Source organism: Plecotus auritus, assembly GCF_963455305.1.
Source record: "Plecotus auritus genome assembly, chromosome: 6".
NCBI lineage: Eukaryota > Metazoa > Chordata > Mammalia > Chiroptera > Vespertilionidae > Plecotus > Plecotus auritus.
In genome coordinates, this window is record NC_137773.1 from 134,473,998 (window position 1) to 134,486,786 (window position 12,789).

General features: G+C 44.6%; 1 protein-coding gene across 4 annotated transcripts in view; it reads right to left on the bottom strand.

The window, feature by feature from the left end:
- The window catches only part of CACNA2D3 (calcium voltage-gated channel auxiliary subunit alpha2delta 3), an 860,181-nt gene that overhangs the window by 306,722 nt on the left and 540,670 nt on the right, over positions 1-12,789 (bottom strand). For all 4 annotated transcript variants that reach the window (XR_013960934.1, XM_080675067.1, XM_080675065.1 and 1 more), the window contains exon 13: positions 5,399-5,532. Coding sequence is in view for 3 of the 4 variants with exons in the window: in XM_080675067.1 (XP_080531193.1) it covers positions 5,399-5,532 (134 nt within the window). In the remaining variant the exon portion in view is untranslated. The remainder of the gene's footprint in view (positions 1-5,398; positions 5,533-12,789) is intronic.

Genomic DNA, 12,789 nt, shown 5'->3' on the forward strand with positions numbered 1-12,789 from the left:
CAAATGCTTCAATTTTCATAGAAACGTAGGTTTATTTAGAGTGAGACATGCGGAATACAAAGGGCTGAAATAAATGAGTAATCGTTAACATAAAATAATAGAACACTTTAAAAAAATTTAGTATTTTTTCTTGAACATTAACTTACCAGACGCTGAATAACTGCACAAATTAATAAGCATAACGCAAATAAACTTATTTTCTTTGTTCTCCAAAACTGAAATATTTCCTGTTGCGCACACCAAACAAGTCAGTACAAGACTAATGACGTGACATCGGCTGCTAAAATATTCGCTGCTAGTATCAGTGGAGAGAAATGGTGCGCCTGCAAGTAAGGTGAGTAAGGGAAATAAATGCAACACGATTATTGTAATCAGTCATTAGCGAACATTGTAGTTCGTTATTAATAATTATGTATAGCAGAATATTGTAAAAATTAAGTTATGAAATTTTTATTAAAACGTTTCTTACATACCGTTTTATTGCCTGGGCCCCACAAATATTCATTGTGGGCCGTATGCAGCCCGTGGGCCTCGAGTTTGACATGTTTGATCTAAACGGTAGAAGCCATATTGTAACTACCCTGAAGTTTCTTTGAAAGAAGAAAGAAGAGTATTTTTTTAATAACTTCCCACAACCAAGGAGAAACATTCCCACTGGATTTCCTGAGATTGGGAATGATGATAGGCAGTATTTATTGCATTTTCTCCATACACAGACATTTAATCCTTAGTCAACCCTAAGGCAGGTTTTAGGGTTGCAAATGAGGAAAGCAATACACAACAAAGCTAAGCCACTTCCTTACAGTCACAAGGCTGGTATGGCATGGAATTCAAACTGAGGTGTAGACTTCAAACTGAGGCGATTCTTACTCTAAATGCATGCCTTTAGCTACGATACTAAGGTAGATTTTAACTATGTTGAAATATAAAAAAATCCATAGGTGCCGATCCCACCAGGACATCAAATATTAAAATGGGGTCTCCAGTGCCAATGCTGAGTGCTCCTGCACCTGGTCTCGTGATTGCAAGCTGGCTGGACTGTCCTGGCTATGACAGGGCAGGCAGGATCTTGCAATTGCTGACCTCCACATCCCACCCCCATAGTTTTCTGAGTGGTTCCAAAGTTGGTGGGTTCATCTTAGAATTTAGACTTTGCAGACAAGTTCAGCATACAAATCCTATTTTGAACCCACATCAATGACAAAGGGCGTTTGCCCTCGTCCTGGAAGAATCCAGGCTCAGATGAGGTTAAAGAGATTGTTGCCTCCCAGCCCAGAAGCATCTGTGGGAGCAGCAGCTGCCTCTGTTCACTGAGCAGGCTTATGAAAGAGGGAGGCTGACTCCCCATGTCCTCACCGACCCAACAGGCTTCTCAAGACCACCAGGCTCAGAAGGAGCCCTCAAAGCACTCTACAAGGGAGGTATTTATCAGGCTGTCTGCAAAGGTACACAGAAGCTTGGAAAGCACGGAGGTGATGCCGATTTGTCATTTCAGGGACAAGCATGGTCTGGGGGTTAGTTTTATATATGGCAAAGGGTCTGGAAGAGGTGAAATAATGAGCTTTGTAACCCTGACTTTCCATTTTACTCAATAATGAGCCACTTAAACCATTATTTTATCTTAAAGTAAGTAAAGGTGATTATGGCACAGAAAGCAAATTTCATGTAAATGTTTAAGATAAAGGACAGGCCTTCAAAAACATTGCCATTGCAGCTGCGCATTTAGAGCTGCTTCCCATTTCCTTTGCCTCTGCTGTCAGAGTTCATACATGAACATATGTATGTTTGTACGTATGTAATTAATAAATCTAAAACAATTGATTTAAGTGATTATCATTAACTATAGCAAGACATCATATTAAAACAAAGCCCACCACAGTGGATCAGTGGTTGAGCATTGACCTATGAACCAGGAAGTCAGGGTTGATTCCTGGTCAGGGGACATGCCCGGATTGTGGGCTTGATCCTCAGTAAGGGGTGTGCAGGAGGCAGCTGATCAATGATTCTCTCTCATCATTGATGTTTCTATCTCTCTCTCCCTCACCCTTCCTTTCTGAAATCAATTATATATATAAAATAAAGTGTATTAAAATAAAAAACACAACAACAAAACATAGCTTAATCCGCTTCCTCCAGGAGCTCCAGGTGACACATCCCCAGCCAGAATAATCTAAGTGATGTGTCCTTTTCCGAAAGCATGCTCCTCATGGGTGACACTAATTTTGATGACCCACTCAAGATTTTGTTGATATTTGCCGATACTATTTTGCCCCCTCACAACTTGTCAAAAACCTATGGGAAGGCTCTTTGAGACAACAAAAAGATTCTGTCCAAAATTTTCCCCTAGATTTAGCATCTACTGATGACCTTTGCCCTAACTACTCTTTACAAAAATGGTTGCAAAGTGGTACTTCAATGCTGATACCTTCAATCCAGTCTCATCCCACAGGTCTGCCTTGTCTCCCCCCATTTACACATGTGCTCAATCAACCACACTCACAAAATAAATTCAGAATGGCTATACCTACATTACTACAAATGACACCAAAAGTTTAAAATTTACTTGCAGTTCTTTTTTCCCCCTTAGCCTGAAGGTAGTCAAAGTACTGTTCAAAATTTAATAAAGTGTGCAACTACTATATTCAAAAGGTTGCTTCTTTCCCCTACTTTTTGGGATATATATATATTTTTTCTCATTTGAAATGTAGTTAAATTCATTTGCTTTTGTTTTCATTCACTATTGGTTTTGCCCCATTTTGTTTACTTTTCAATTTTTGGAAACAGGCTTTGTCAAAACTATACAAGAAGATAACTCAGAGATGTCTGTCCCCCTCCACTGTCCCTTCTTCTCGGCACTCCTCCCACTTCTTGAGGTAAACAGTTCTATTGGTTTCTGATTTTTCTTTCTGTGTTGTTGTTTTTTTAATAAGCAGATACACATGTCTTCTTATTCCCTCTTCTTTCTTATGTAAAAGATAGCACCTTATTCATACTCTTGCATTTTGCTCATTCTGCTTAGCAATATATCCTAGAAGTCATTCCATATCAACCAATAGAAACTGTCCTCATTCTTGTTTCTAGCATGAAGACTCCATTGTGTGGAAGTACCACAGTTTATCCATCCATCTCTTATGTTTAGGTATTTAGGTAACTTACAGTGTTTTGCAATTATGAGCAATTCTGCAATGAACAGAATGTATGTGTTTTTATGTTTCTGGGGTTCATCTTCAGGTTTAATTTCTATAATTGGGATTGCTGGGTCATAGTGGGATTGCCCATTCTGTCTTCCCATAGCAATGTGTGAATGTCCCTTCGCCTCAACCTCGCCAACACAGTGTACATACAGTTACGCTTTTAGGTTTTGCCTGAGAGCTGAGAAATGGCATCTCACTACATCTCAATGTGCATTTTTCTTATTATGAGTGAAGTTATACATCTTCCATATGTTTAAAAGTCATATTTATTATTTTTTATTAATTTCATTACGCGCATGTCTTTTGCTCATTTTTTCTATTGGAATTTTGGGATTTTCCCTTCCATTTAAAAAAGTTCTTTACATATTACGCTTATTAGTTCTGTGTGTGTCCTGTATGCTGCAAATATTCCCTCCTATTTTTATCATTTGCCTTTTGACTTCGCTTATAATAGTTTTCAACTTACTAAAAGTTGGTTTTTGCTTTATTTTTATTTTAAGTAGTCAAACTTACTTATCTTTCTTTTTATTGCATCTGGATTTTGGAGTCATTGTTAGAAAGCCTTTCTCTGAACTCAGGTCACAGAGGAAGCAACCCATGTTTTGTTCTACTGCTTGTATGATTTTATTTTTTACACGTTAAGTCTCTGATCCTTTGGCATTATTTTTTTTTTTGGGGGGGGGTATGATGTTTAGAATAGAACTACTTTTTTTCTAAATGGCTATCTAGTTTTCTCAAAGGCATTCAGTGCAAAGCCTATTCTAGCCCCACTGATCTGCAATGCCACATTTATCACACACTATATTTCTATATGTAGGTGCGGCTACTTTTGGATCTTCTATTCCACTGCTGTCTGTCTATCCAGGTGCTGGTACTGTAATGTTTTAATTATAGAGACTTTGTTTTATATTTTTTAAATTGGTGAACAAATAATGTGACCGATCAAACTGGCTGTTTAGGGTTTATACACAAAACCACTGGGTGACTTGATGGCTTCGATCCCGGCTAGCCACACTCCTCTTCATGCTCTTTTCCCGCCTTCCTCAGCCACATGGAAGAAGAAGGGATGAAACTATTACTGTTGTTGCTATTGTTATTTTTATTGTTACTATGGTGCCAACATAAATGAGCGGCTTAGTTATGTCATCCAGGATTCTAAATCAAGCTGGTGTCGGACCCTGACAGTGATTCAGGCCCAAGATCAACTTGTCAACCAGAGAGGGTTTTCACCTTAACACCCTCCTCTGCTCAGCGTGATTCTCCTCCGGAAGGGACACCCCTTCAGCACCAGTTCATATTTCCATGGTCCCACTGTGACGTGGAGACCGAGGTGGGACAGGCTGCTGCAGTGCCCCCCAAGCTGGGTTCCCACGTGCCGTCCCCTGCCTGCATCTGCCTGTTGCTGCCAGAAACGCCACAGGAATGAGACTCCTGGAGAGAAGAGCCGGCCCACAGCAGCCATTGAGACCACTCTGGAGAACAGCTATGTCTGGGTTACAGTGATTAATGTGATGTTAATCCCAACAAAAGCGATGGGAGAGAAGCCCTGTGCGAACATTTACAATCAATTAATGAAAAACGCCACTCCCATCAGACCCATTATCACTATGAAAAATCACCCTGAAAATACACAAGCAACCAGGCCACAGAGCCATTGTTTGGTGATTGGCAAAGTTCCTCCTTTTAAACTAATTCAGCATCAGAATCCTGTGCTTAGAATTCAGCGTTAGAATGAGCCTTGGCTAGAGTTCCAAAAGCAATCCCTGGCCTATATCACCGCCACCGAAGCAGATTCTCACTCATCTACAGGAAGAAAACACAGCTGTGGCCTCTGCTGTGGCTCCGATTCACTGTGAGAGCCAAACTCAGCCACCTTCCCAAGTTCAGACCCAAAGATTGATCCCCAGGACTGGGCCTCTCAGATGGGGGACTGAATCTAACACGCCCATCGTCACTGCTCCAATGACAGCATTTGTACACATGTGGGAGGAAACAAGTAGCTAGAGAAGACACTAAAAAAGAGATTTCTGTGCTGATCAGATACCTTCCAGAATGCTGGTTACATTTTCACCAATTTTGTTTGCAAACTGTACAACGAAGGAAAATGTCACTGAACCCCATTATAGAAGATGAGTGACCCAATTGCTGTCTTCTGAAATGAACACAGGGATGAACCCTCAGGCTCCCTGGGGCCTGTGACTCACAGTGCTGTCGATGTAAGCTTCAGTCCACACCACGTCGTGCTCCTGGTCGATCACCTTGGGCCGGCTCAGCACGTGGAGGTATTCCATGACATTTTCCTGCACATCTGCCAACGTGGAGATCTGGGTAAAGAATCCTGCCAAGGGAGAACCAGGTCAGGAACAGACAGGAAGACCGGCAACTGGGGAGCCCACACCTGCCACGCCTTCTCGGCCTCTTAGCTAATTTCTTCCTCTTCTTTCCTTTGTAAACCTTAGATCTCCCCTCTGCCATCACCCACTTCATTAGTCATATGTTCATACTAGAAAATATCAGCAAACAAAGGAATACAATTAAGATCAACTATAAACCCACCCCCCAGAGGAAGCCCCTGTTGGCCCTATAGAGCAGCAATCACCAACCAGTGGTCCGTGAGGGTCAAAAGGTTGGCGACCGCTGCTTGAGAGCATGTCTCCCCAGACTTTTTTCTATGCATGCACATGCAGACCTTCCCTGGCAGGAATGCAGAAGGGTCCTTTTACATGCCATTTTGTAACCTTTTGTCTTTTACTTTGGTGGATTTATTTCCAATGGGAAAATTATACACCTCAAAATTGAAAGGCTATCCATTTTTATCACTATAACAATAATAGTTATAATTAATTTTTGAGTGCTTACTAAAGGACACAACGTTTGCTACTAAACACTTGAAAGACTTTGTCCCATTTATTCTTAACAACACGATGAGGTGGGGAAAACTGTGCTCACTGTAAAGAGAAGACCGAGGCAGACCGTGGGTATGTGTCTCCCCCACGTTACCACAGGTTTCCAGCAGCAAATACAGGAGGTGAGCCAAGGACTGGGAGTCTCTTCATCTGTGCCTTTTGCTTTTACAGAATTTTGCCCTTTATGAGTTTGAGGCTGACATGCCAGCTCATACCCCCGTGTGGTTACCAGACCTGCCTTTTAAATATGCTGGGTGGACCTGGATTCTAAGCAACAGATAAGTTCTAACCATGCGATTGTCTCCGGATGGGGATGCCGTTTCGATCTCGAGTTCAGGGCATTGCTATGTTCCTCTTCAGTGTGGGCTCCTGTTGGCCTTGCTGTGGGTGGGTTGGGAGATGTTGGAAGGGAAGGGGTGAACTGGGGCCCTTCATCCAAACCTTTATGGAAGGCTTTCTTGGTACTTAGCCCTGGAGAAGCAGAGATTAACAGAATGGGCAGGACCCCTGCCTCCTGGGCCTTCGGAGTCTGAGTAGAACAACCACAGAATAGCACAATCAGTGTTGCCCTAAAGCAGCGGTCACGAACCTTTCGGACCTCACGGACCACCGGTTGGCGACTGCTGCCCTAAAGCAAAGCAGGGACAGCCAGGCACTTGGCAGCCCCAAGGAAGGGTCAGCACCACTAATCCTGAAGGATGAGGACCAGTAGCTGGAGGAAGAGGGGTTAAAGAGTGTACAATAAAGCAAGGAGTGTAAATAATGGCGAAGGGCAGACTCAGGCTCCTGCTGGGAACTGAAAATAGCTGGAGTGACTGGGGTAAGGAGCTGGGCGGGAGGGCACTGTGGGTGGTATAAGATCAGAGGAATGTACAGGGCACCCTCACACAGGACCTTGGGAAGAGCTTAGGCTTCATCCCACAGGCAGGTTGTCATGGAGGATCTTAAGCAGGGACACTGGATGGACATGCCATGTTTCCTCCCCGTCCTTTAAATGAGGACCCTTATAATGAGGCTCATGCCAGCTCCTGGTGCCAACACATCAGAGAGGGTGTGTGTGCCTCTGGAGCCAGGTCTGTCGCAGCACTGGCTACAGTGTTTACAGAACCTCCCAGTGCCTAACAGGGCTCGGATAAGGAAATGCCAGCCCTTCTGTTGTCCAGAGAGGGCCAGACCCTTCCAGGGCATTTCCAAACAAAGCCCAGCTGGTTTGAATTTGGTGTGCCAACCCCAAAGCAGGTCGGGACCATGTGGCTTCTGGCTTCCTGGTGACAGCTCTGCACAGTGTAATTAACATGCATTGTCACTCCTGTTCACCCCTACCCTCCCTGCCAGAGCCAGAGCCTCACCCATCCCAGGGGAAACAGGGCCCTGAAGGAGCAGGCACTGAGCTCCTGTTTTAGGGTGCAGCCCAAAAGTGGGGCCCATAAGCACCTTCACCTCCATCAGAGGTCAGGCACCAAAGTCAGGGGATCCACTGGGACACTCCCAGGCAGCCCCTCTTGCAGAATTGGTGGGAAAGACAAGTTTTAAAGAGGGTCGCTGGATGAAAGGGGACATCCAAAGTTACCTCTCCAGGCACAGTGGCTGCAATCAGTGTTTGAATAAGAAAGAAAATATTTCATCTTTACTTTAGTGGACAAACGGTGGTTCTGAGGGAAAGGTCTTAGACAATCAAGGCAAAGAGGACAGTTAAGGGAGGGGTTGCCATGGTGTTAAGAGGAGGGAGAGCTCCACGATTCTGGACTATTAGGGAACATGGGTGCATGATTCTCAGAGAAGAATAATTCCTATTTGGGGGTTCCTGTGCAAAATGTGCATAAAGACAGCAACTCTCAGGAGGAGTTCTTTTTAGTTGTCTGTATTTTCTTGATCCTCAAAACCAACAGTAAAAATCCTTGATTTGGATTTTCCAAAATAGGGCCAAGAGAAGAAGGGGAATGAATATGAGGAGAAGGATGGGAGAGACAGGTCATTAGCATAGAGGGAGTGGAAAGGAAAAACCACCACACACTTGGACGGGGATGGAGCTGAGATCATCCTCACTTGGCACTGCTGGTCACAGTCAACATTCTAAGAAGCTACAAAAAGCTGGCTGCTCCCCAGAGCTCCAGACCCACAGCCAATGGTATACCTGACACTTCCACAGGATGACTAACAGGATTCTCAGACTGAACTCGTCCCAAGCCAACTCCCGGTTCCCTCACCAAACGCGTTCCTCCCCCAACTGCCTCTTCCCCATATCAGCAAATGGCGCCACTCCCCAGATTAGGCCAAAAACATAAGTGCTATCCTTGACAGTCACCCCTTGCTCACCCCAGCCCATGGCTAATCCACGAGCAAGATCTTCTGGCCCTATCTCTATAACATATCGGAAACCCACTTCCCCCTCTCCTCTGTCCCAGCCCACTCCCGACTCCAGAGTTTCTCCCCCAGAGTATGGCAACTGCCTCCCCACAGACCCCTCCTCGTTATCCTGCAGCCGGAGGGATCATCTGAAAGTATAAAGCAGATCCTCATCTCTCTGCTAAAGATCCTAAAACTGGTTCTATTTAGAGTTAGAATAAAATCAAAATGTCTTAGCCACAATGCCAAGACTCCTTCAGCTGCCTGCCCCCCACCTGGATGACCTCACTCCCTTTGTTTCCTCACCATTGCTCATTGTTTGGGCTCCCTGGCCTTCCTCCTCCTCTGACAGGCCAACTTCATTCCCCTCTCAGGCTTTGGCTCCTGCTGTCCCCTCTGCCTGGCACAACTTTCATCCAGTTTCTCCATGGCTGGGTCTTGTTTATCATGCAGGGTTCAGCTGTCTAAACGCACTTCCTCTCACTTCGCCCTGCCTTCACTTTCTTCAGAAGATTAATCTGGTGCTGAACTCTGACTTGCTTGTTTACAATGTTCTCTTTCACTGGAATATTAGCTCCATGAAATATTACAAAAAACGGGCGCCCGTCTTGTCAGGAGCAGAATTCCCAGAGCCTGCATAAGGTTAGCAATGCAGGACACCCACTGGGGTCTTAGTGGCATCCACCTTGTCCCTGTGTGCCTGGGCAACTCATGGACTCACTGTATCAGGAGGAACCAGAGTAGAGAACTCAGTGATTTGTCCCAGATCAATTCCAACCCAGGTTCATCTGATTCCAGAACCTTTGCCCTTAACCACTGAGGACACTGCTTCTTCCTGTTTCAGAAAAGAACAGACACACGTGACTGCTCAAAGGTCCTCCCCAGAAGGTCGCCCCTAATGGGCTGTCTGCATCTCTGTGGCCAGGACAAGTTGAGGATGGGGTGGGGAAATGCATGGTTCTCCTTGAGTTTCCTGGGAAATGCTCAATAATTAGCACCAAAGGTCTACTCAAAACCCAGGCCATAGTTCTAATTTATATTTCAAAATATAGACCAGGCATGCAGATGTATAGAAGGTAAGAAAAGCTGAGATTATAAAAATAATATTAATAACATGTACTGCAAAGCTTCATGCAAATTTAATCATCTAACTCCAACCCATTAAAATCCCCAACCTTTCTGAAAGACTCTTTCTTGCTTTCAAATGTTTTCATCTAAGTTTTAGTTAACAAATGTACTTTTGATGGATAACAGGAAGTCGCTGAGGGCTGGACGCTTTGGCTGTAACCATAGACGCTTCCCTTGTTTTCCCTCTGCATTCTCTGAACTGGCTCCTTTCCCTCCTCCCCGCTCCCCCCTTTTTTCTTTTAAATTCTAGCTCTTGAATGTTTATTCTCTTCTTTAATGAGCCCTTTTGGACGTCATATATCATGTAGGAAAACAGAATCAGCAATCATTCGGTAATTACCAAGGAGTAATTAATGCTGTAATTAGCCACCTATTACAAATGGTCTTCTCATTTTTCTACGTAACATCTATTTATGTACTTTATTCCCTCGCAGAGCCTCCTGTGAACTCCAGGTTACAACTACTCCCTGTGATCAACCACACGCAGCCTGGTGCTTTGTATTTCTGAGATTCTACCACCCTCACCTCTAGATTTCTTAGGAGTCCCTTGTCTAAAAGGTGCCTTTAGATGAGATGCTTCATCATTCATTACTCCGCTTTGCAATGACGTCAGAGCTGAGGGCCCCAGTTGGCTCCTCAGTGGGAGACCCTGGCCATCTATCTCCCACGCCAAGTTCCCGTTCACCTTTGCTGTGAGGCACCACTCCCTTTACAACACTCCCCTCTGAATGCGACAAAGCTCAGATTTCAGTCTCCTCAGGACAGTGGAGTGGGCAGTGAAGTCGATGGTGTGACTTCATCTTCCTTCTCCCCATCAACATCACATGCTACTGACAAAGCACTTATTTCTGTAAAAAGATATGCAATTTATAAACAACTTCCTACCTCCACCTCCCCTCAGACCTTCACAGACATCCAGCAAGAGGTCTGGTGGGCCCTGTAGCCAAAGGGCACATGTCCAATGAGTTGGAAAAAACTGACCAGGAGGGAATGACCATGAGGCCAGGGCCCTACCCACTGCCTCAGTGGGCACGTGCCCACCAGAGAGTGGGGGTCTCCAGTGTGATGCCATCAGAATCAGCCAGACTCTCAAATTCAGAAACAAGCCTTTTCCTTTGTGAATAATGTTACATTTTAAATTTCATGTTAGAAAAAATCATTTAAAGGATCACATGACGGAGCTAGGAATGCTGGCCCGCCTATAGCTCTGTTGCAGCACCCACACCCCAAACTGCCTCATCTCCTCTCAGAGCCTTCATGTCCCGCTTTGTAAAACGTCAGAAACTGAACCACATGCCCACACAAGTGGATGCAGGGCCGTTTCTGGAACACACACGCTGGGTAGAAATCCCACTTGGTCTTTATTAGCTGACAAAGTCTTTCCTCCACCTCTACATTCCTTTTTCTAGAGTCTCAAACTCTGCAAGAGATGCAGGAGTCCTCCATGAAACATCACTGACTTCTCCCCAAAAAGAGGTAACCTCACAACCTGGTGAAGTGAGGCTCAGGCTTCGGATCCACTGGACCAGCCAGCTTCCTGGCTCTGCCACCTGCTAGCTGGTAACCTGGGGCAAGGAAACTAGATCTTGCGCAGCCGGTATGGCTCAGTGTTTGAGCATCCACCTATGAATTAGGAGGTCATGGTTCGAGTCCCTGTCAGGGCATGTATGGGAGGTGCAGGAGACAGCCAATCAATTATTCTCTCTCATCATTGATGTTTCTATCTCTCTCTCCCCCTCCCTTCTTCTCTGAAATCAATAAAAATATTTTTTTAGGCCAAAACTGGTTTGGCTCAGTGGAAGAGCGTCGGCCTGCGGACTGAAAGGTCCCAGGTTCGATTCCGGTCAAGGGCATGTAACTTGGTTGCGGGCACATCCCCAGTGGGAGGTGTGCAAGAGGCAGCTGATCGATGTTTCTCTCTCATCGATGTTTCTGACTATCTATCACTCTTCCTTCCTCTCTGTAAAAAATCAATAAAATATATTTAAAAAAAAATATTTTTTTAGGAAAAGAAAACTAGATCTCAGTTTTCCTCCCAAGCACCTAATAGAGCTTTAGTGAGGGTCAAGAGAGATAAGTCACAAAAATACTGTTGCACTCTACCTGTACAGTTCATCCTTATTACCACTAAGGATGACACTTAGTTGGTCATCCTTAGTTGTTATAAACAACAGGGGCAGCATCTTCATGTTCTATGGCATGTACACAACTTAAGTGTCCGTCATACACACACACACAGTGGCGTATCATTCAGCTATGAGAAAGAAGGAAAGCGTACCATTTGAGACAACATGGATGGATCTGCAGGGTATTATGCTATGTGAGGTTAGGCAGACACAGACTAATGCTGAATTATATCCCTTATATGTGGAATCCAAATGGAACCTAAAATAGCTGAGCTTGTAGACACAGAGAATGAAATGGTAGTTACCAGGGGCTGAGGGTTAGGGGAATTGGGGAGATATTGGTCAAAGGGTACACAAAATATTACACAAACTTATCTGAATAACCGCCATTCGTGTCTTCTTCCACTTGTTCCAAAATAGTGAAAGTTTGATTGCCACTTTCTCCTACCCTCACCTGCCACCATATTCTGGCCTCATAAATGTGAAGCTATCGTTTAGGAGCCCTTGGAAACAAATGTAGCGTGAGGGTAAGAAATTTTTCATGGAAAAAGGGCTGTGGGTCTGAACTTCTGAGGAGGGCTCAGGCCACTAGCTCATTTTCAAATAAGGACAGAATGACCATTAACCTATCAGAAAGGGACAAGCGGAGCAGGCAACCAAGAGAGAATCCTGTGGCATTTCCATTCGTCCTAACGATGACTGATGGGTTGAGAGCCCAAACAGTGAGGCCCCCTCTGTTTGCACAGCTGGAAAGCACTCCCTTCGCTGATTTCCGAAGGAGACGTGGGCGGTGCTTGTTTAAAATCCTGGCACACTGAGCATTAGAGAAGGTCATCATGGCTTTATGGCATATCAGGGCGCGTCGGCCCCTCTCTTCAGTTTTCCCAGTTCACTTATTTACCCAATAGTATGAACTCAGAACTGCGTATTCCACCAGCCACTGTACAGTGGCAATGATCACTTTAATGGATTTTAAATGGTTTGCTGCTTTGCCTCATTAGGGCCATTTCCCTCAAGATAGGACCTAGTTGTGCATAAAATGAGACAAACCAATGAACTCCAGGCCTCTGGTTTTGCTAGTAGATCGGA